Source organism: Geospiza fortis, unplaced genomic scaffold (assembly GCF_000277835.1).
Source record: "Geospiza fortis unplaced genomic scaffold, GeoFor_1.0 scaffold318, whole genome shotgun sequence".
Lineage (NCBI taxonomy): Eukaryota > Metazoa > Chordata > Aves > Passeriformes > Thraupidae > Geospiza > Geospiza fortis.
The window spans coordinates 1,694,389-1,717,343 of NW_005054371.1; the positions used below are offsets into that span (position 1 = coordinate 1,694,389).

At 36.4% G+C, this 22,955-nt stretch overlaps 1 protein-coding gene across 1 annotated transcript in view; it reads right to left on the reverse strand.

The window, feature by feature from the left end:
- Positions 1-22,953, reverse strand: part of COL4A4 (collagen type IV alpha 4 chain) — a 60,580-nt gene extending 37,627 nt beyond the window's left edge. The window contains exons 1-14 of the mRNA XM_031060030.1: positions 22,910-22,953; positions 22,020-22,059; positions 20,106-20,183; positions 10,540-10,674; positions 9,611-9,655; positions 7,862-7,978; positions 5,452-5,520; positions 5,195-5,230; positions 4,404-4,466; positions 3,911-3,946; positions 3,702-3,743; positions 3,059-3,139; positions 1,636-1,689; positions 443-502 (exon numbers count right to left, since the gene is read on the reverse strand). Of these exons, the coding sequence (XP_030915890.1) occupies positions 443-502; positions 1,636-1,689; positions 3,059-3,139; positions 3,702-3,743; positions 3,911-3,946; positions 4,404-4,466; positions 5,195-5,230; positions 5,452-5,520; positions 7,862-7,978; positions 9,611-9,655; positions 10,540-10,674; positions 20,106-20,183; positions 22,020-22,059; positions 22,910-22,953 (900 nt within the window). The remainder of the gene's footprint in view (positions 1-442; positions 503-1,635; positions 1,690-3,058; positions 3,140-3,701; positions 3,744-3,910; positions 3,947-4,403; positions 4,467-5,194; positions 5,231-5,451; positions 5,521-7,861; positions 7,979-9,610; positions 9,656-10,539; positions 10,675-20,105; positions 20,184-22,019; positions 22,060-22,909) is intronic.
- Positions 22,954-22,955: the final 2 nt, after the last annotated feature.

Below are 22,955 nucleotides of genomic sequence, written 5' to 3' on the forward strand. Positions count from 1 at the left end.
AACTATAGACCAAAGCAAGCCAGTCAAGTTTTCACATAATTTTTTTACCATATTGCATCAAGCACAGTAGTGGAATGCTGCTCCACTTCAGCACTGTTAGGCAAATCCAGCACAAGTAAAGTTGCTGTGAAAAACTGCCATCAACACGTATGGAGAACATTAAAATTACTGTGTTAGTACTGTGCTGTTCCAGAGCAGATTTTTGCTGGTCCAAATATTTAGAGGATAACCCTACAGATTTACTTTCTCTCCAAGGAAAGTCTGTATGAGCTTATGTTTAAGTCTGAGACAGGGTAAATTCCAGGGCAAGTCTCCTAAATATTCTATACAGGAAGCATGACAGATTAGTTTAAAAAATCCTTAAAGTCTTTCTTGAAATTGCAAACTTCAACTGCCTAATTATAGTGAATTTATGATATAATTTATTGTGCAACTTTCTTACCCGCAATCCAGGAAATCCAGGAAGGCCTTTTTCACCTTTTTCTCCTCCCCCAAGTATGCCCTAGAGTAGTCAAAATAGTTTTTTTAACCAAGATGCTCAGTGAAGTAGGCCATACATTTTAATTTTTGTTCATGTTTACTAAATGATGTATACATTACATAGATGGATCTTGTTTCACTTGTGAGGCTCAGTCACTGGGGCTGACTTCGCACAGCATCACCAGCAGTGCCTAAGTAGCTCCAGTTATTTGAGGAACCTGCTCAGGTCTCTTCCCATTATTTCAGCAGTTGAATTTGTATATATTTTTTTCTAAAATTTTGGACATCATTTGAGCTGCTTCAGTTGATTTCTCTGTTCCTGCTTATGACTAACAAGTGCATGTATTATCATCTACATAGACAACTAGTACTGGAGCATGCATATAAAGCCCATCTTTTTCAATGTAAATATGATAGAAAAAGATTAGCTTTGTTCTCTTTTCCAGTGCCCAGTAACAGTGGTCTTTTTATGATGGAAAATGAACTTCTGAAAAAGTGCCAGACTTAAAACTCAGAAATGTGATGTTCGTACTTGTTTCTTTTCTTCTGCTACAAAGCTAAATAAGTTTTTAACATAGACTAGAGTCATTGTTTTGTCTCCAATTTCTTTTTTTTTCTGAGATCTGGCAGCTTCCTGCCTATGGATTTTCCTCTTCTAGCACTTCAATATTTAAATTGATCATGTTGACAGAAAGAAAAGAAAATGTAGAATAGACAGTAAAAAGCAACCCTCTCTCCAAACAGGTGACTCTGCCTTCTCTACCCTTGGGGTTCTCCACAATGTCAAGTTAAAGTCTCCCCTCAACCTTCTGTGGTAAATATACATCATGCCCCACTAAGAACACATTCAGATCATCTCTGTTTCTCTTCTTGAGGAAATAAAAATAATCTGTACTTGTATTTTCTTCACAGTTCCAATCCATTATGTCAACAGCACAACTGGCAACAACACAGATTTTTTGCTACCAAGCAACATTGAATAGGTATGTATAAAACAGACTCAGAAAGATTTTCCAAAGGGTTTTAAATATTTTTGCTTTCACACTGATTTAGGCAGTGATTAAATTTCACAGCAAAAAATGCTGTGCTTTTGAAGTTTAACATAACCACACAAGGACTTTGCCAGCACCATGGGAAAAAAGTCCCATTACTTACTTTGGGTCCACGTGGCCCTCTGTATCCTGTTACCCCAGGTAATCCTTTTTGGCCCTACATATAAGAGGAAAGATTTTGTGTATATTAGTATGCAGGATATGCCTATGTGCTGCTTAACTTTTTAAAAGTCCTACTCTGAATTAGAAGTGTTATGTTTTTAGCACTGGGTGTATTTCTTTAGGTGTCCTAGGCACAAGAAAAGCAAGAAGAACCTTTATGTACTTTTCTTTATTTCTGTTAATGCTGTCAAACCAGCATAATGACTGTGGAGGGAGATATATGTATCTTTTCAGTTCCAAGGATCTACAGGTCAGGACTTTGTTCCTACAAATGTGCACGACAGTAGTTCTTTTTTTAATTTGCTGCTCTTCTTGGTTTGATGCAAGTACTCACAAGCATAAATCTACACTTTTGAGCACAGCCCCAGTCTGAGTGGCTGCTTACATGGCCATGATTGTGTTGTGTTGTAGAGCAGCAAATGTCCCACTTTCCAGGAATGTGGGGAGTTTATGGAGGTTCTTTTCCTTTCCCTCTCTTCATACACCTGTATGGCAACTGTTTGCATGATCAAAGCCCAAGGTCCAACATGTGAAATCTACTGTTTCCTTGAGTTGAGGCTGCAAGGAGCTGGCAATGCCAACTTCACCTTTTCATTTGTGTATTTGAGGAAATCTAACTTGAAAATGCAGAGAGCTCTGTTTAAAAAAAACATGGGTTACAAACATTCTAATGTTCCAAGCCACTCAGTTGTGGCTATCGTAGCAGATCTTGAAGAAGTACAAGTTGTTCAGGAAAGCTGTGGATGCCCCATTCTTGGAAATGTTCAAGGCCAGTTTGGATGAGGCTTTGAACAACCTGGTCTAGTGGAAGGTGTCCCTGCCCATGGCAGGGGGGTTGGGACTAGCTGATCTTTAAGGACTCTTCCAACCCAAACGATTCCATTATTCTGTGATAAAACTTGCAATAAAAATTGACAACAAAATCACAATTAATTTTTATAATAAAAAGAGCACCCTCGAAGGATTAAGGTCAGTTCAAAACTGTAGATTGGAGTACAGTTGCCAATGATATGCAAAATTTTAAATATTAGTGAAGAGCCACAAAGAGATTGAATAGCAAAGTAACCAAATTTGCCAAGATGCCTGAAACATGATTTGCTAATGACAAAAACTGAAGAACACTAAAGCAAGGGCAGTATCTCCTTTCTGCATCAAGACAGTCTTCCCTCCAGAACATGAGCTAAAGTACACATGGGGTGTTCTCTCCTGAAAGATTGTAGGAACAGTGCAGAACTGAGGATTCTGCTGCAGCTGGTGGTTTCTTACAGAAAGATAGGTATATCTTATGCCATCCTTGCAAAAATTACATCACAGGATTGTACTTGCCAAGTTGAGCACTGTTAAATATGATGACAAATTAACACCTTTTGGCCTTTGAACAGCTGAGCTCCAGGAGGTCCAACTAACAGCGGTGACCCAGGTGGCCCAGGGAGTCCAATGTCACCCTGTGGAAGCCAAAGCAACAGCAGAGATGTTCCATGCAGCATTTCAGTGACACTCAGCTTGTTTTCCTGTTGTACCATAGCACTACATATTTCTGTAGTCACTGAAAATGTACTAATTACCTGCAGATAAAGGTTTGCACTGAGATCTGTAAGCTTCTTTACCATCTGCCCAGATGAGTAAGGTTGGCAATCTAATCTCCTATTCTCCTGACTCATTAAAAATGATATTACAGCTAAAGGAATAAATGAGAATTCCTGCTCCAAATCTGCTGTGGAGATAGTAGTTACAGGACTGTCAAATCTCTTATGTGTACATACAGTCTCTCAGGTTCTAGACCAAAGCCTTTAAGCACAAATTCCTGAATGCAGCTCACTGAAGAAATTCCTTCTGCTCAGAATTAATTGATTCAATAACTTCTTCTGTTCTAACATGATTAGCAGGACACAAAGCCACAAGTGAATGGGTTCCAGGAAACTCAACAAGACTCTATTATTCTTCTAACTCTACAGCAATAATATATTTCATATTAATATTATATTAATATTAATATTGTTTTCTTACCGGCTCCCCCTTTTGTCCATCCACTCCAATCCCTGGATTTCCCTATTTGATAAAGAATGTTCACAGTTTCAGCATGATCAGAAAATATTAACATTAGAGTTTAGTCAAGTAACTCTTTTGAAAAACTTGATAACAAATAAACAAAAGGAACATTTCAAATACTTGTATAAATTATTATTTCACTAACAGCTTCAGAAGTTATTACCTACCTGTTCACCTGGCAAACCAGGGTAACCTGGAACACCCTTTAAAAGAGAATGAAGACAAGTCAATATGTCTGATTTAGAGACAGGTTTTGAAAATTATTTCCTCTTGCTCATAGGACCTAGAGGCAGAATTTTCTCTTGGGGTGTACCTATTCCAAAGTGCAATTTACTTCACTTGGTCACTGCCTTGCCTGACCTCTGGTTTCCCCCTTTCCTGTCTCCCACAGGTGGTCTTGGGAAAAGGGGTTAAGGAGAGAGCACTAGGAGCATTTCTCCATGACCACAGACTGCCAGGATGAAACAAGTTCATGCAGACATGGGAAGGAACAACATATTCCTCAACTTCCAAACTCATAAGGTAAAGCAAAATTCTATCTTATTACCTGCCTCAAAAATTACTTTTAGGCTTTGACTCACATTAAGGCAAGTTCTAAAATGGGTAGACAAGAATGAATGCATATTCTAAGGCAGGGCTGTATAACTGTGGGGATCTTACAGGCAAGCCTGGATGGCCTGGGTATCCAGATGGGCCCGTTGTACCTCTTGACCCCCTTGGTCCCTGGAAAAGATTGAAAAAGGTCTTTTTGTGAAAACAGAAATAACTTGCCCTCCCCTACACAAACCCAGCCCCTCTAAACCACCTTGGACTCAGCCTACTGGCCACTGGATTCCACCCACAGCCCAAAGCTTACACCATGCCTGAAATCTCCCTGTGACTAGAGCAGCCCAGCACCAGCTTCTGGGTAATACTGGACAAGGCACAGTTCTGTGTTGTTAATGAGAGTTCACTTTGTCAGCAATTGTGCTATGGTGCAGGGACTTGATACAATTCATCAGTGAATGCCTTTTTGAAGGGTATAACAAGAGGAACCCAAAGACATCAAGAATGTGATCTGGCATCAAAATTAATCTCTCTCTTTTGCTTTCATGTTCTTATGGCTGGAATATCATAGAGTGCTACTTATTCTTGGGAGACCCATCAGATATTGTAGAAGATGATTTCACATCTTGAATTTCACAGAGAAAATATTCTGCAAATACCAGTGCAACAGCTGCTCCCCACACAGCTAATGCAGGTGAGGATGGTCTGTTTCTACTCCCTTTCAGCCAACATGAACTAGCCATGGGAACAGACTGTACAGACTTGATGTTTCTCAGACTTTATTCTGGAATTTTGCTACTTAAGGCAGGCAGAGGGAAACCCCAATATTTCTTACCATACTAAGGAGAAAAAATGGAAGATCTTCAAGACAAAAAGCAGTTATAGAACCCACTGACTGTACTTACAGGCAGGCCAGGGGGTCCAGGATCACCTCTCTCCCCCTGTAATGACAATCATTTAGCAAATGAATCAGTTCAAGCTTTTTATGGGTATTTTCTAACTTTACAGATATTAAGATCATAAACTAGCTGTTAGAGTTGTATATGTGTTTTTAATTTTTTCCCCCACTAAGTTTTATAACTAGTGAGGAGTAATGGAACAATTACATTTACTATACATGTTTTCCTAGAAATAGATGATTTTTTCACAATCAGATACTTACCGGAAGTCCTTTTCCAAAATGTAAAATATACACTGAATTTCCTTTTTCTCCTTTTTGCCCTGGAATTCCCTTTAAAGAAAAAGAGTCTTTTAAAACATGATCCACTTACTGATATCCTACATTTCCATGGAGAATGTATGATAACTTCTCAGGCTGTGACTTTCTGGTGCCCCTATATCACAAGGTAATCCACTAGGGTCACGAATGATCATTTTATCCAACAAAACCTTCTGTACAGTTGAGAAAACCAGGTTCCCACAACTTCTGGACTCCTGCTCTGTTAAGGTGCTCCTTAGGACTTGAGTCCTTCAATATTCTACAATCTTCGCAAATCTTGCCCTTAGTATCAATATGCCTTCTTTTTCTTTCAGGGAGGCAGTGGTTTTAATGTACTAGCACTCTGCCTTCCATGAAAGTTCATTGTGTGATTCAGAAGAATTCAAAGTGATACTGCATACAGATAAAAAAATAAAAGTATGGACTGTATTAGATGCATAGTATTCAATATTTTGAATGTTGAATTATTTCTGAAGTTCTTCCATTTGAAATCCAAATACAGTGGATATAATTTAACTAAGTTAACCACCTGAATACTGAGTTCAATAAAATGGGACACTGTCAACCACTTTAAAACTGTACTAGTACATTGTTCATGATATCATAAACTGGCTGTCCAAATCCTGCAGTCAGAATGAAACAGGAAAGGTATTTCTGCCTGGAATGGTACAATAAAAGGAAGAATTACAGCTGTCTGCAGCTGGATATAGCTACAGTAGATTGGATACAAATTACAGGTAAACAACAGCTGTTAGGGAACACATTAAACAAATCAAAAGTTGTTTTTATCTTTAGTTATTTTACATGTGGTCTCTTGTATAATAAAACATTTTTGTTAGATTAAGTTTATCTTCTACATTACTTAGGTAAGGCCTTACAGATAGAAATTACTTTATTTTCCAACAAGGTCAATGAAGTAAAGCCAATTTATTTAACACCATATGTACATGGTGTTAAATAAAATGGTACAGGACAATGTTATAAATAAGAATTAGATAAAAATGTTGACTGTAATGTACACTGGTGCAAGAAATCAATTTAAAAATAGGCAATCTGCATAGAGAGGTTGGAAGGGCATTCTTGCACACAAACAAATATGGTTACTGTGTGTTGTTTTTCTGGGTAGCCAAATGAATTTGCAGAGGAATTTTAGTATGCAATCCAAGGCTACATGCCTATTGTGTCTCCCTGTTCTTATAGGTTACAAATACTTTTCTAGGCCTTCCAAAGAGCACACTCCTGAAACTGGTAGGATTTATGCTGTCCCATGTTCCTTTTTCTTTTATGCCACTTGTCTAATTACAAAAGGTAAAACTCTGTTTTGAAGACCATAGTACGTAAGAAAATACAGGTGAAATTAGAGTTTCAGCAGAAGTAACAAGCTACTTGCAGAGGTATTACAAATGAGGTTATTAGTAAGTTTATAATGTTGTGTCTTTCACAGTCTGAAACTGAATTTTATTCTAATTGTTAATATCTTTGATAACATCATTACACTCTTGCACCCTGTCCACATTTTTCTAATGGCTGAATTCAGCATTTTATTTAGCTCTCACTAAACACATTTGATTGTTCATGTAAAGTGCAGTTTTTTTTATTGTGTTACTTAAAAAATTTCAGGGAAGCTGTTAGACTAATCAGCTCTTATTCAGAACTAAAACTTGTTTTCACAATAAATCAAAGACTGGTGACTAGAACTGTTCAGCAGAATTTCTTTGGAGCTACAGTAATTTATTTCCCTTAATGACAAGAATCTTTTTATCTTCAGTAGTTCAGTACTGCTAACACAGCTACTTAAACAATTTTAAAGTGCCTTCCATTTTACCAGAAAAAGTAAACAAATATTAAAGTGCTAATTTCAAACATTTTAACTGTGGAATGACCTCTGCACATACAGATACATGTCTAGGCAAGACTAGGAGTGCACAGAGCACATGTGTGTAAAAATGTAGTACCAAATCTTAGAGTGAAACAGGACTTAGCCTTGTTGAACCTTCCATTTATTTCTAAGTCATCTCATGTATGTCCCTACTAGTAATGCTTTTAAGAAATTTCAAGTACTAATGAATGCTAAGGGGGTTTCAAGCTACTCCTTTTCAGCTGGAGTGGCAATTCTGGGGAAACAAGGCAGAATTTAACTCTCAAGGCAGCCATATGTACTTCAAGGATATAGAAGCTTATTTCACTTTCAAGCTTCATCTGTTAAGGCAGTGTTTTACTCCCATTAACCTGAGTATTCCTGGGAATTCCCTGTGCAGCACTGTAATGCTGACACCACAGTCTAAGAGTCATTTGAAGAGCTGTTAGCTTGGAGGGGAAATGCATGTGCACAGTGGGAATGCCTCTCACATACATAAGGACCTCTTGGTCCCATATAACCGTTTTCTCCTGGGAATCCTGGGTCTCCTCTCGAGCCATTGCAGCCGTCCAAACCATGCTTGCCTCTGGGTCCTTCCCTTCCTGGGAGGCCCTGAAAGACAGTTTAATCTTGATGAGAAATACACAATGATTAATGAAAAAATACTTTTTAGATTAACAGAACAGTTCAGAAACAAATATATCTCAGATGTGAATGAGATGACCTCTCACAGTGGTGCTGGTTTCATATTCTTTTGCATTAGAAATGTCTTCTATGCTGAATAGATTTTTTGTGGGGTAGAACAAATGAGGTAAGTCTTTTGTTTATTTTTCTTTTAATTCTGTTAATAAAGTTTTCTTTATACCCTTAAAAGTTTTGAGCCTATTTTGCCCTCCTCCTAATCCATATCTCACAGCAGAAAATGAGTAAATAATTCTACTGGGTGCACTGGCAATTTGGCCAGCACTAGACCCACTACAGCTATAAAGCTGAAAAAACCCACAACCCCACCCCCCCCCAAATTAAAAATAATAATTTCAAGCAGCCTCATGCTTTTTAATTGTTAGGATAAATTTTTTTAAATGCTTTTTAATTGTTAGGATAAATAAGCTTGAACAGGCACACAGAAATTACAGAGATTGTAGTTTTTCTAACCTAGTAATAACTAACCAGTGTCCAGATAAGGATTAGTTCTACTAAAAATTAGGACTTGGGCAATAAAACAATGAGATTTTCTTGGAATTATCTTCCTGTTGGAGAAAAAAAAATTGCACAGAATTAAAGATTTTTGTAATGACAAAATATTAATTTTGATGCAAAATTTTTTTTGGGGGGGAGAAGTCTGAAAAATCATCAAGAGAGTATCCTGATCATTTACCTAAAACACTTTTGTCAATTCTACCTTCTTGTTGTCCGTAAATGCTTCAGTCTAATTTGTGGACGCTGTTTTCAAATTAACATTCTTTGCAAAAAAAATATACATTTCTTGGGAACACTTCCTTTTTGTGCCAAATTTTGGGCTTATGACCTCTGCACTACCCAGACGTTTTGGCAACAGTCCCACTGTCAAATGTGGACAGCTGACAAACAGATGCTACAACACCCACTCAGCTTTTAGTTCTGTTTTTACTTTCAAAATTCAACATCTTAATTTTGTTTGATCCACATGAAACTGGTAGCATCACAGGAATTCAGTTCTAGCAGAGTCTTTTGAAAAATGCATTATCTAAGACACTATTTCACCAATTTTCACATTGAAAAAGACATTAATAAAAATACATTATCACATGCTATAAAGACATATTTAGGACCCACTTTGCTTATTCAGTGCCTAATCAGGTTAAAATTACTGGACTCAGTGGTTGAGTTTCTTCCTGCAAAAGGACTACAAGAAAAAATCAGACTGCTTGAACAAAAAACAGTGCATTGTTTGAGATATTCTCAGAGATGTTAAGAATGAACCAAGCAAACTACAGTGTATTATAGAACCTGAGAGAAGAAATACTCTGCTTTTAAGCCCAGTGGTAGTCTCTGCCTTCACTACCCCACTCCCGCATGAAAATTCTGTATTTACCTCTTTGGGATTTGGTGGTGCTTGTTATCAATAGGAAACACAATTGAAGTTAACCTAGTTATTTTACAATTTTTTCAAAACATGTAACTCTCTAAGAGAAATGTTAGAGGACTTGCTATGAATTTATGGGATCTGTAATTTTTATAAAGAAATATTTGTTTAATACGTACAGGAACACCATCTAAACCAGGAAATCCTGGGACTCCGGTTGGGCCCTAAAAACAGGTGATATGAAAAAACAAAGTTAATGAGGTTATTACTTAAAAAGAATTAAAAACAAGAATATGTGCTACTATATAGCAAGAAACAAAAAGCCAGTCTTGTTTAAAATATGAATCAAAAGCCATAATTTTCAGAAATTAAGTATCTGAAAAAAACTATGGGCCTAGCAGAAGAGTAGTGCCAACAGTTACCCATGTAACAGGTGGTAAAAACACCTAATACTCAATAGCTATTCATACTCCAAAGATTATAAACTGACAGAACAGGAAGTTACCTGTAACTTATAAAATATTTCTGTACATAATTTAACAATCCTACTCCTGTTTTGATAAAATTTTTGTTACAGCATTTACATTTTTGTTACAGCATTTACCTTTCAGGTGTGCTAGATACTGACATTAGTGATTTCACTCTGAGATCAGTCAAATTAGACTATTAAAACTAATATGAAGTACCAAGTGCCAGGGATTGTACAGATATGAAAGAAATTAATCTGAACTGCAATTTATACTCTCTAAGTGGTAATAAAATTCTGTTTAGTGCAGCATTTTTAAAAGCACCATACTGCTCCCTCCAGCTCCACATTTCTACAGATTCTTTGAGATTAAGGAGGATGATGTGGTATGTCACAATCAGTCTGTCTGTTCACCATATTTTACATGTTCTGACAATTCTAATTCTGCAATCCGCAGCAAAAAAAATCTCCTGAAATATTTTTCAAGAATTAATTATCTGTAATTAACTTCTGTGAGAAATTTGCGTGAGCAAGAGTATAGTTTGGCAAATGCTTTTTGGTCATTCAGGTTCTGTTTCACTTATCAACATTTAACATTACACACTGTATATACCTAAAAGAGCTGTCTGTGGTGTTTCCTACCTTATCACCTTTTTCTCCAGCTGGCCCAGGCTTCCCATTCTCACCTCTCTGTCCTTTTTCCCCTGGCAGACCAGCTGGTCCTGTAGATCCCAAGGACCCAATCGGACCTTGAGCTCCCAGCTCACCAGGCTGACCCTGAAAAGAGTCCAAAGAAGTGAATGAATACTGCTGTAACCCCCACAGCAATTCAGAGATGACCCTGTGCATAAAACAAGGCTTACAATGTATAAATATTCATTATTCAAAACAACTGCTGGACAGCCTGCAAAACTGTCTCATGAATTAGGTGCTGTAGGACCTTCAAATTTAACAACTTACTGAAAGTGATCATTTCTTTTCACCTTCATCAGGTCTCCAAGACCACCTCTCTGAGATGCTTGGGATAACCTCCAAGTCTACCTGGCTCCAGCAATTTAAGTATCACCTTTTGCAAGCCTATGACTCCAATAAGCATTAAGTTTTCCCACCAGAAACATGAGGAGTCCTTTTAGACAAAGGGACTTTGTACACAATTAGAACAATCTAGCAAGTTCCCTCTTTCAAGTCATGATATGCCTATTAAGTTTTTCTAGCTCACATTTTTTCATAACCACTCTCATATCTTAGTGCCTCATATAAAACTTGTGAAGTTCCTGGAGAAAAAAATCATAGTTATTAGCTAACATATTTACAGAAAGTATCAATTTTAATAGATTGTCTTAAAATAGTTTGGGAGGTTGAAGAATGTAATTTATCTATAAATGGTTCTAAATTGAGTATTTGTATCTTCATTGCCACACAATCTCCATAGATTTCTATTAACTTTTCCAAGGTAATATACATTCTCCTAAAGCAAAATTGCTCCCTATGCCAACTGGACTTTTCAGTCTATAACACCGGTGTGCAGTTGTTTCAGATGTGTTGCTGTTTTTGTTCTGTGCTGTTCAACAACTATGCAATCATAGATTCAAAGTGCTGAATGAAGCAAGCTTTCTAATCAGGCTTCACATGTGAGCTGTCTACACTTCCACCCTACAAAAATCTATGTATTTGCAGGTCTTTATTTCACTTACATATATTTTCATTTTATATCATTATCCTCGTTTACCTATAACTTCTTCTGTTTCCAAACTGAAGACTGTTTTGCTTTCAAGACTTCATCCATTAATTATACTAAATTATTATAACTATAATTAATGATATTAGTTACACTGTATGTATAAGCAATCAATAATTTATTATAGTATAGAATTAATTATTATAATTAATTATAATCCTGTATTTTAAAAGAGAGCAAAAGGGAACCCCACACATTCCTGAGAAAACCATATGGCATTAGGACCACTTGAGGGCAGTAAAAGATATTTCAGTATTCACAGAAATAACAGACTATATCTTTACTTTTATGAATGGATTGAAGGAAGAAAAAAAGATGGAAAATGAAAGATGATTGTAAGAAGATATGTAGCTTCAGGAAGCAAAATAACTGAATGCTTTCTTCTCGGTGTAAACATTTCAGCAGGCTGCATCTCTCTGAACAAAATCTTGTGAATTACAACCAGGGACTTAAGCTTCTTTTACTTTTTATTTATTTTCTCATTGCCTTTTTAAAATCAGTGTGATTTGACAGTGAAAAGAACTGAAAAAAAATTATGATATGCATCATTCAATCAAATCAACAAAACAACAGAGAAGTTAATTTAATACATGTTTGAACAGGAACATATTATAGGTTCCTTCCACAGTGGAAGTAGGGCTGGATGACCAGTGGCCCTTTAACTATGAACAAGAACTTAGTCCAGAGGCTGGGAATAGAAGTCCTACACTTAGAAATAAGGACCACTTGAAAAAAAGAATCCTCATATGAGTCATGTTCCATTTATCTTTACTTGCTCCTCTCACTTCAGCCTTGATCCTTCTTCCAGAGAAGTCACTGCCAAAAATTCCAGGGCAGACTTAGCATGTTGTCTTCTCTAACAGTTACAATTTTTGTGATATCAGAATTTCAGCAGTGTAAAATATTGTGCAAATTAAGTGCTACTGGTATTAAAAGCTGATGATTGTGCATCCTTGTTAACAGTGAATGGACAGTTGGGATTCTGGGTGTTGAGTGTTTGCTTGCATGAGCAGTTGCAGCCTGTCTACTCACAGAGCCTTGCTCATTCTATGTTAGAATGAATTTATTAATTGAAGTACTTCTAAGGTAGCTATTATGCCCTTTAAATACTTGATTGAAAAAGATAATTGGACAACCATTTTAATTAAACCATCATTTTGAGTATAAGGGAAATGAATCAGACTAATAATATAATAAGATACAACTCTTTGAACCATTAACTTTACTGGAAGCGGCATGGCTTTTTAGTTCTCTAAACTATTACCTTGTAAAATGCATCATTCATCAATAGGAAAAGAAAAGCATAAGATGTTTTGCACTAATTTTTTAATGCATTTGTCTTTTTGTGCATTTTGTTGACAACAGGTTTCTGCACCAACTTCAGTATTTTTAATTAATAGTGTATATGCTCTGAATTCAAGAGTTGAAAGAGAAAATTTTTAAAACAGGTTATATACTTTGGACAGATAAGAAACATGATTTTTATTGCACTCAGAAAAAAAAAAAGCTGAGACACTGTAGGCATTCTATGGTAGTTATTACAATTAAAAAATAAACACTTCCAGGACATGTAGTCCTTTAGGTTGGTAAAATGTCTTCATTTGCTGCTACACTGTGAATTTAATTGACTTCATGGTCTTCAGTAGAAAGTAGTGAAGTCATAGAACAGAGTCACTGAATTCAGAAATCACAATGGGTTTGGCAGCTGATACAACTTTAGCATGCCATGTGAAGCTGATGGATTCTCTCTCTTTCTTTCAGCTCAAAGACTGATAATGACTGGAGCTTTGTTAAGACCAAACTGATACCATGCCATAACATCTATTATCACATCTATTATTTGTGCCCATCCAATGTGACTACCACAGCATTACAGTCTCAGGACAGCTGTAAAAATAAAGAGGATGAAGGTAGTCATGCTCATGTGGAAATGACAAATTAGCTCAGATAAAATGAACAGAATATTATGCCCACTCTGCCATCTGATGCCAATAAATTCCTCTAGGTTTTCAGTGCCTTGTTAATTGTCTAGGTCAGGAGCTACCATGCCAAGACTATGGTCTGTTATTTTAGCATATCCTGGGCTTGACCTGCAATAAGAAATTGACTTTAAGCAAAGCAAAAAAGGGCTATATTTTTTTTTTAATTAACTATGCTTCCTAAGAATAAGACTGCAAGTACTTCAGAATCATGCAACAAAACATTTAATGCTGTTTGGAAAAGGCAATGGCCAAGGTTAGCTGGATTTTTTTTTTATGCATGAGACTGAAGAGCATCTGATTTTGAGAATGCCTTGAGCACTTAGCAGTCTCAAGCACAACGTTTTAAATGTGTCTTAATTGGAAATAAAAAAAGTCATGCTACTCAAGTGAATTGTCTTGCTTCTCATTATCAAAAAAGTCAAAAGAAGCCCAGTTATCACCTTCAGTGAGGACAGTACCCTGTGTTACAGACTATGGAGATGTACCAGCGATTTGTGAAATGCACTTACCTTCTGTTCATAAGAACAAAAGTGAAAATGCCCAGCAATTCCACACAGATTGTAGGCAAATAATACAGCAGCCCTTTCCACTGTGCACTGGACTCTGGCTAGTAACCAGTCATTTTCATTTCACCAGGAGCAGGACAGAGCAAGAAGGAAAGGAAAGCAGTCTGTGGGCAAGAGAGGAGTGCTCACAAAGGCTTTTGGAGAGATGTTTTATTTTGTAATTTGCTTAGTGAGGTGGGAGCATCTGCTGCTGCTCTAAGCTCCACCCATGTCCTCTCCCCTTTTGGAAGAGCTGGTCAATTACACAGCAAAGCCACAGCTTCCAGGGTTTGGAGGGGTGTCCATTCTGGGAAGATTCTACTCCTCACTGTGTAAGACTAGAACCAAACTAATTTTCTCTGTAAGTCAAGGCTCAAAAAAACCCAGAAAAACCCTCTTCTAAATATAAACCTGATTAAGATGAGATGAATCTGAGAAATCACACAATTTGGCATTAAATCCAGTCTATTGTCCTTAATAGATTAAATTAGATCATTTTTCCACAGATTTTTAGCCAAGTAAATGCAATAATAATACTTAGAGCCTGAGAATCATAGAATTTCATATAATGGTTTGGGATAGAAGGGATCTTAAAGATCAAGTAGTTCCAACCCCCCTGTTATGGTTGGGATGACCTTCCACTAGACCAGGTCATTCAAAACCTGACCTTGAACACTTCCAAGGATGAAGCATCCACCATTTCCCTGGGCAGCCTCTGTCAGGGCCTCACCAGCCTCACAGTGAAGAATTTCTTCCTCATATCTGATCTGTCTTTCAGCTTGAAGCCACTACCCCTTGTTCTGTTACTACAGGCCCTTGTAAATACTCTATCTTTCTTGTAAAGCTCTGAACCATGCTCTAAACTATTGGAAAATCTGGCAACTTATCATATTTGGCAACTTTATTATATTTTTCAGTTATATAATATGCTAGTTTAGTATTCACAGTGATACTTCACAGAAGCAGGAGAAATCACAGTGAAGTGCTGAAAACATCATTCACAATGTATACTCTAGGTTTGTTTTTAACCCTGTGGGACTATGAAAAGAAAAACTATCCAATAAGCCAGTGGGTGTCACTGCTGTGTTAAACAAACTCAACAAATCATAATTTAGCACTGAAACTCTTAACTACTAATGGCTGAAAGGTACAAATAGAGAGCTACAAATAGAACATAGATATTATAGAAATAGACCACAAATAATTAACATCAGCTTTGCAAATAAAACTGGGCTTTGCTCTGTACTATTTTATTGAAGTCACTGTTGACAATTTTTCGTTGATTCAAATCTGTAAAAAAGAATGGTTTTGTAGAGTTTTATCTTGCTTGATGTACAAAAGCTTGGCAATCTGCAGCAACTGAGAAAAAACACCATTATTAGTATGGTAGAACAGGGGAATCAAAAGTATTAAGAAAAGAAAAATGCTTAAGAACAAAAGGAGGTATAATTAACAATTTTCTGAACATTTGAAAAATGTCTAATATAAAAAATGCTAATTTACAGGTGCTGAGCATCCTGTATGACGAACAGCCTCAAAGAGACCTTGTGGTGATTGGTGTGATTCTCTTTACAGACTGGAATGGTTCTGTTCCTGTTCCACATTCTGGTAAGCAGGATCCCTTCCCTACCAGTTCAAATCCTAACTTCTGCAGGCAGAGGACTGCCTATTCTTCTGCCCAGTTACAAAAACAAAAAAAGGTGTGGTCTGCTTCAGATATAGATTTAGGGGTCTCATTTCTCAGGGTCTGTTTTATAGAAAAACATAACATGTTTTCAGTGAATGTAAGTGAAATGTGTAACTGGTCTCAAGAATCTTCTTCTTTAAAATTGCTTTAAAACTTAGAGCTAATGTATTGGGGAAAATTGATCAACAAGTAGGAGGCAAATAATGGGAGAAACCTAGATTTCCTCAGATGTTAGTGTACATACATCTCCGATAGCGCATTTGAGACCAAGCAGAAGGATTTTACATATTTATTTCCTGACTGTGCAACTTGAAAATTCAAATACAAGTGCTGGATATTCCATGTGAATGACAGACTGCCACTGCATACCGACATGCAAAAAAAGCGTGTTTTAGTAAATGTCTCTTACTTCCAAAAACAGACAGAATTTGCACCATTTTCTAAGTTAGTGCATTTTAAATATATTTCCACTGTGCTGTAAATTGAACTCCAATAACCCATGGAACCTGCTAAGAAAATTTGGCAATTCACAAGATCTACTGAGATGTTACAAGAGAAGCAGTGCCAGAATATTGACTTACTCCCAGGTAGCTTTGCTCATTCTTACCCCAAGGCAGTGCATTCTTGCCCTGCAGTGACTGATACCAGCTGACTTTCTGACTTACCTGTGACACCCAAGTGACTCAGCATCTCTTGTGAATGCTTACTCCTTACATCTGAAGTGTCAGAAAGTGTAAAACACTCCTCTTAGTTTTCTGTTTGCTGCATTCTCCCCTACACTAGGATAAAAAAATCAACCTCTTGCTTCATCTGCAAAAGAGCGAACATTGATCCTGCTGAGTTATATCTATTATTCACTTTGATCCAGGCATTTCACATGACGCCAGATCAGGTTGGCTCATGAATAGATGCTTGCTTCCCAAATCTACTTAACTAAAAACAAAGCCAAGGGAATTGAATAGGATCAAACTCCGGTTTGATCAGCACAGGGGTCAGCACAGGACAGGTTCACAATCGGTCAGTGCTAACTGCAAACTTTTTTTTAGCTATCTAAATTCTATTAGAGCAGCCAGCATTTTTGGAAGCTGGTGATTACAACACTGCAGGAGTTTTCCAGGAAACAACTTTCCAATGTAAAAAAAGAGGATGAAATGGTGAAAAGGTTTTATTATGTCTTTATTGAAAATTGAAATCTCGGACTTCATGTGATTCCTTTTACCAAAAAGGAAGAGGGGAAAAAGAATCTAAGAAGTCAGGTAGAACACTTACTGCCATATATACTTTCACTAATGATGTTTTGCCTCATTTAGCTGTTCTACAGTTCTGAAATGTCCAGGTATAATAGCACATAGTATGGACAAAGAGACTTAGCAGCACATTTTAATGGATCCTATGGAAGAGAGAGTTGTCCTTTTGAGTTGTGACATAAGATTAAAAGATAAACAGTATCATGAGAGACTAACTCCAACCAGACGGCAGTCCCAAGTGAACAGAAGTCAAAATTTCATTGTGATGTGAACAATTGTAATTATATACTACTAGCAGTAGTGACTAAAATGTTTTTTCAGTGATTTCTTGCTAATGAATAGGAGTGCAAATCTATTTCTTACACAGTTATATATGGTTGAGAGAATTAAAAATGACAGGTACACAAGCTCCTCTAAAACCCAATAGAGCAACTCATGCATAGCTATAACGGTTTTATTTAAATATTAAATGAAAGTTCAGGTATTTGCTTCTACTTTTCTTTCAACTTGCCCACTATCAATACATTCAAATATGGCCACGGCAGTTTTATTTTCTTATTCCCATGATCTGCTGTTCTCTAGCTAAACCTTAATCATCATTATCTTGTCCACTTACAATAAAGAAGGCTTTTGATGTCGAAATTTAAAATATTTTCAAATGTGTGGAGGGATAGAATGTAAGAAAATAGTGCAGAAGGCAGTCTCACACCTGAGGAGTTGCAGCTGCACTAATCACCAAAGATTAGGAACAGGCTTGCCCTTAATAGGCCACAACTGTGTCCAATAAGAAGATGAGTGCTACAGAAGAGTGGGTGAGCTGGGTGAGGAGAGAGCTGGAGTTTGTTGGCTGTGCTGTGAAAAGAGATGCAGTTTGTTGGTTGTGCTGTGAAGAAGAAGGAGTCAGTCCTGTGAGGAGCTGCACATGAGAAATCACTGAGAAGGTATAGAACTTTTGAAATAAGTTGGCAACATAAATGGGCAAATAGAAGGCTTACTACCAAAAGTTCTGAGTATTTAGGCTTGTGTACTGTACAATGCCAGAGGCTTTTAATAACCATTTATTTTTTACAATTTCAAGACAGGATTGAGGAAGAAGCAAAACTCTGAGGAACCAGCCCCAGAGCAGGATTCAGACAGAAAAGCAGATAAAGCAGATGTTTTGCATTCTAGAAAGCTAACAATAAGATAAACCAATCTTTTATTTTGTAATGGGTAGTCTCCACAAAAGATTGGAGAGCAAAGTTAGTGTGTCAGAGTGTAAAAGCAGAATACAGCCAAGTTTAAAAACCAGAAGATTCGTAGTCTAAAAGTAAAGATTAAATAATCATATAGAAAATTATTCATCACCGTACATTAGGATAGAAAATATGTGTAGTAATCTATGTGAGGCAGTGTTTAGTAAAGCCATGTTTCATGTAGGGTCTGAAGAGTACTTCTGTTTCTAGTGTATTGATTAATATAAATGACTGCATGAAATACAGATTAATATTACATTGGAGATACTTTATCCATTATCCATCAGGGTAATGTACATGCTTATTTCAGAGCTTTTTCAGAAAATGGTACAATTCTCAGACTTACAGTTGCACAACAGCATTGAATTAATTTTGAAATGTTTGTTACACTTCTATTTGGCACTCAGGTCCAGTTCCTTGGAGTTGTTTAGAAAACTAACTGCAAATGCATGAATCATAGTACAGTTTACATGTGATGAGGACAGCCTAGGAAAGAGCTAGAACAACTGCAGGAGGTATTTATTATTTATTGACTGATTATGGGCATGTAATTCAGAACTTCCAGGCAACTGAATGAGAACCCAAATCAGTGAAATTCCCCCTTGTTTGAGAGTTAGTTGTTTTTAAATGGCACTTCAGATCAGGTTTTTGGTATCCAAAACAGTCTGTTCAGTAGCACTGAGAGACACTGCAGAGGTACCAGTCAAAATACTTTTCCTGGGATGCCCTTTTGTTAGCGCAGTGTTACAGAGATATACGCATCCTAGGCCTCTATTATGAAAATCCTACAGCATGGGGGACTTTCACATAGACATAATCCTGGAGGATTAGGATAGGATCCAAGGACACCAGGGCAGTGATCATGACACAGCAAAGCGTGCAGCTAACTGCAGAAGCACAGGAAGAAAAAGGTGTGTCTTGCTGTTCTGGCAACTCGGGTTGTACACAAAGAAATGGGGCATGTGGCTCTTCCAAAATTCATCCACCATATCCAACCTTCCTAAACTTAAACTTACACATAGTACTTTGATAGAAACAATTTTCATCACTGACAATTTTTAGTTGACCACCAATCAATACATATATATGCACAAATTTTGTATATATATGTTTTTTTCCTCGCACAATGTTTAAATTATTGGCTATCTCTATATAGAGAGGTATTCTGAGAAAGAAAAGCCAAGATAAACTAGTCATCACTGGACATATTTCAATTAGCAACGTGCACAGTTACTAATTTTAGCATGTAATATGAAAATGCCTTAGAGCTGTTTTATAGTTATTATAAAACACAAGACAAAGAAAATTCAAGGTTTTTTTAAAGTTAGTATCTTAAGTGAGTAAGACAAAAAGTCTACAAACATTTTTGGAGTCACCCAAAACAAATAAGAAATAATTAAGCTCTCATAAAGCTAGAGAATGGCATGGCCATTCTCTTTCAACCAGCCTCTTAGTAGAAAACAAGTATAGATTTCTATACTTTACTTGTATTAGGAATTACATCTGTCTAATTCCTAGACTGATTTCAAAGAACCCTTAATACAAGAAAAATACCATGATTAGTACAAACCCAGTTACAAACAGAATTCTTTACAATCTTAGGTTTCTTCAGTGACAGCTGCACTTGATACCAGTGACAGAATTATACAGTTTGTCAGATATGTTTATGTCTGAATATTGATTTATCAACCACGTTGATTTGCAGGAACAGCAATGTGCACAAAATGAACAGTATTTGCAACAGTAATTATCATTATCTCTAATCACAACTTACCCTTGATCCTTTTTCTGGAAAGCACCGACAAACTGAACAATCCTGTCCCCCACATGGATCAATATATGCATATCCTCCCTAAAAATGGAAAGGTTATGGATTTATCAATGCACAACAGACAACAATTACATAATTAAATATTGTCAGCTGGACATATTAGCTAATTAGGTAATTTTCAAGGCAAGAGATCTCTCATCAACATAAACCAGCTGGTAAGGTAGAAGCAATAAGTAAAATCTTATTACTTGTTGCTGTAAAAGGTGGAAGGCTTTAACTACAAGTTATGTTACTTAACGCTAAATATTTCAGCCAAATATAACTTAGGAAACCAGCTGCACCTGAAATAGATTTTAACAGAACCAGAATTTAATTTGCAATAATGTAAAATTTGTAATCCATCACATTATTTTAGGAGATTGTTCAACTACAGTGAAATGATAAAAGGCAAAACAAGGTGAAGGAGCAAAACATTCACTCAGAGGTAAAATCTTGAATTTAATTATTGTCTATTAAATGAAGCTAAGTATATGCATGGTGTAATTATGCATTACTATTAATCTACTTACTTATTTTATTAAAAATTTCTGTTATTTTTATAGCAAAGGAAATTACTGATTTTTTCATCAAATTGCAATGAGAAAAAAATCGTTCAAGGGGAGATGAAAACACAACAAAATGTAAGTTCAGTAGATCTTGTATGTAGTAAATGAATATGATTTCACTGTTCTTTTCTATTTCTCCAAATGTAATAAAAATCAAACATCATATGCACATATAAACTAAGTTGGAATGTCTACTAAATAGCACTTTTGAGTAAAACTGTAAATTATCAAAGATATTTTTGAAAGAATTTTAACAAGGAGGTAAAATATTTAAGAATAATGTAGATAAACAAGTAAATAGTGATAAAACAAATATTTCCTCAGTATGGGTTTTCATTATTATCAAGGTCAAGATTGTTTTGTTACTGGTTTTAATATCCAACAGAACACTATAGGCTCATACTTCAATGTTTCAAGGAGAAAACTCTGACAAATATTAGATAAGGAGGAAAAATTCTGTTCTTTCTATCTATACCATTTTTAGAATATCTGGAATTCCCAAACCTCAGAACAAGATGGTATGATGGTCTCTCTCACACGCTACCTGTCTTTCACACACTGCATTTCCCATGGAATTACTAATCTACTCTGCACTAGTCTCTCACATAGTTGTTAGAATCTTGCCTGTCCTGGAATGTCAATAGAATACAAGCTTCCAATAACAGAGCTATTATCCTTTTGTCTGATTGAACAGTTATTTTAAAAAAATATTTCTATCTTCAACAGTTCAAATAAAAAGGGATGAGTTTGGGGATAAAAAAAATAAACTCTACAAAAAAAGAGCCTGTAAATATTTGAAAGAATACAAAGAGGATGGACCTGAAAGAAGGCAAGGGCATTGCAAGCATAAGAGTAACATGAAGGCCAGTACAGACAGGATAATAAAGTAGATATTGAAACTATATTATATGTGAAAATTTGGCTTCAGGGACTGTCCACAGAAGTCAGTTTAATATCTAGGTTAACATAGAGAGCAGACTGGAAAGCTGGAATTGACATGTGCCGTAATGCAGAACCATTAAAGAGACTTTATGAGGAAGGAGATAGACTCAGTGAACAAGGAAGGGTTCTCTACATCCAGCTTTCCAAATGCACCTCAAGAAGCCAGAATCAGAATCTAGGAAAATCCAGAGCATGAAATTGCAAATTAAAGCTAAGCAGCAGAAAGGAAAGACAGAACTGCAGAAATACAGAAAGGAACATTACAGTTTTCCCACAGAACTATTGGTTGTTTTGGCGCATATGGTGCTACTTGTTCAAACTCTACCATTGTATCCCTCACTTGCCTAAAGTAAGTATCAATGTCACTTACCCCATCAATTCCTTGACTTGAAAAAACAATCAGCAGCCACCTGATTTAAAAGAAGAAAACTGAATTAAAACTGCCCTCACAACTTCAAACCTTTACAAAAATTTAGCCTGTAGAAAGTGAGAAGTTATCAAGTGTACACATGATTCAATCCTGTTTGGGATCACTACACAGTGTTCTTATAAGGGGTGCACACCATCAAGAAATGGCCTCCCATGCTGTAAATATTTGTCTTTTTGGACTTGTGAGACTGAGGATAAACAGATAGGCATGTACAAGACTATGTAAAAGTCATAACTCCCCATTGTAACTGATTTCCAGTCCCACAATTCCAAAGGGCCAGAGGGGACCCATTGCAGACAGGTTTCTCCATGGATACCTTGAGGTGAAGACTGAGTAGTGATGGGAGTGATCTGCATCCACCCTGAAATCAGTTAGCTGGTGCTGTTTTCTTTTGCTCGGAGAAAGAGGGCAAGAAAAAGTAGAGAGGAAAGCCACATTCAGAATAGCCACATGATTCTAGAGCAGCTGCAAGGGAAGCCCAGCTCCATGCCAACCATTGCTAGTGATGGCTTGTAGAGTTTACCAAAAAAATACTAAAATAAAAAGTTAGCCCAAAATTTCTGCAGCAATACAGAAAATAAGCGTTCTTTTAAGTTATTATTAATGCTAATATTATTTTTACTAAGAACTAAGGTGTCTACTAGTTATAGGAAAAGATAAAGCCATAGCATACATACTGCTGTGCATTATTCTACAGGATACACTGAAGCCTATTTCAAAATTACTTCAACTTTGCAAATGTCTAGGTATTTCTTATTACTATTAAATTAATAGCTAAGAATATATCTCAGTGAATCTGGTTAAAAAATGTAGTGATCTGTAAAACTCACCAGGCAGCTGTGATAAGCCACTTAATCCATTCAAATGAATCCATTT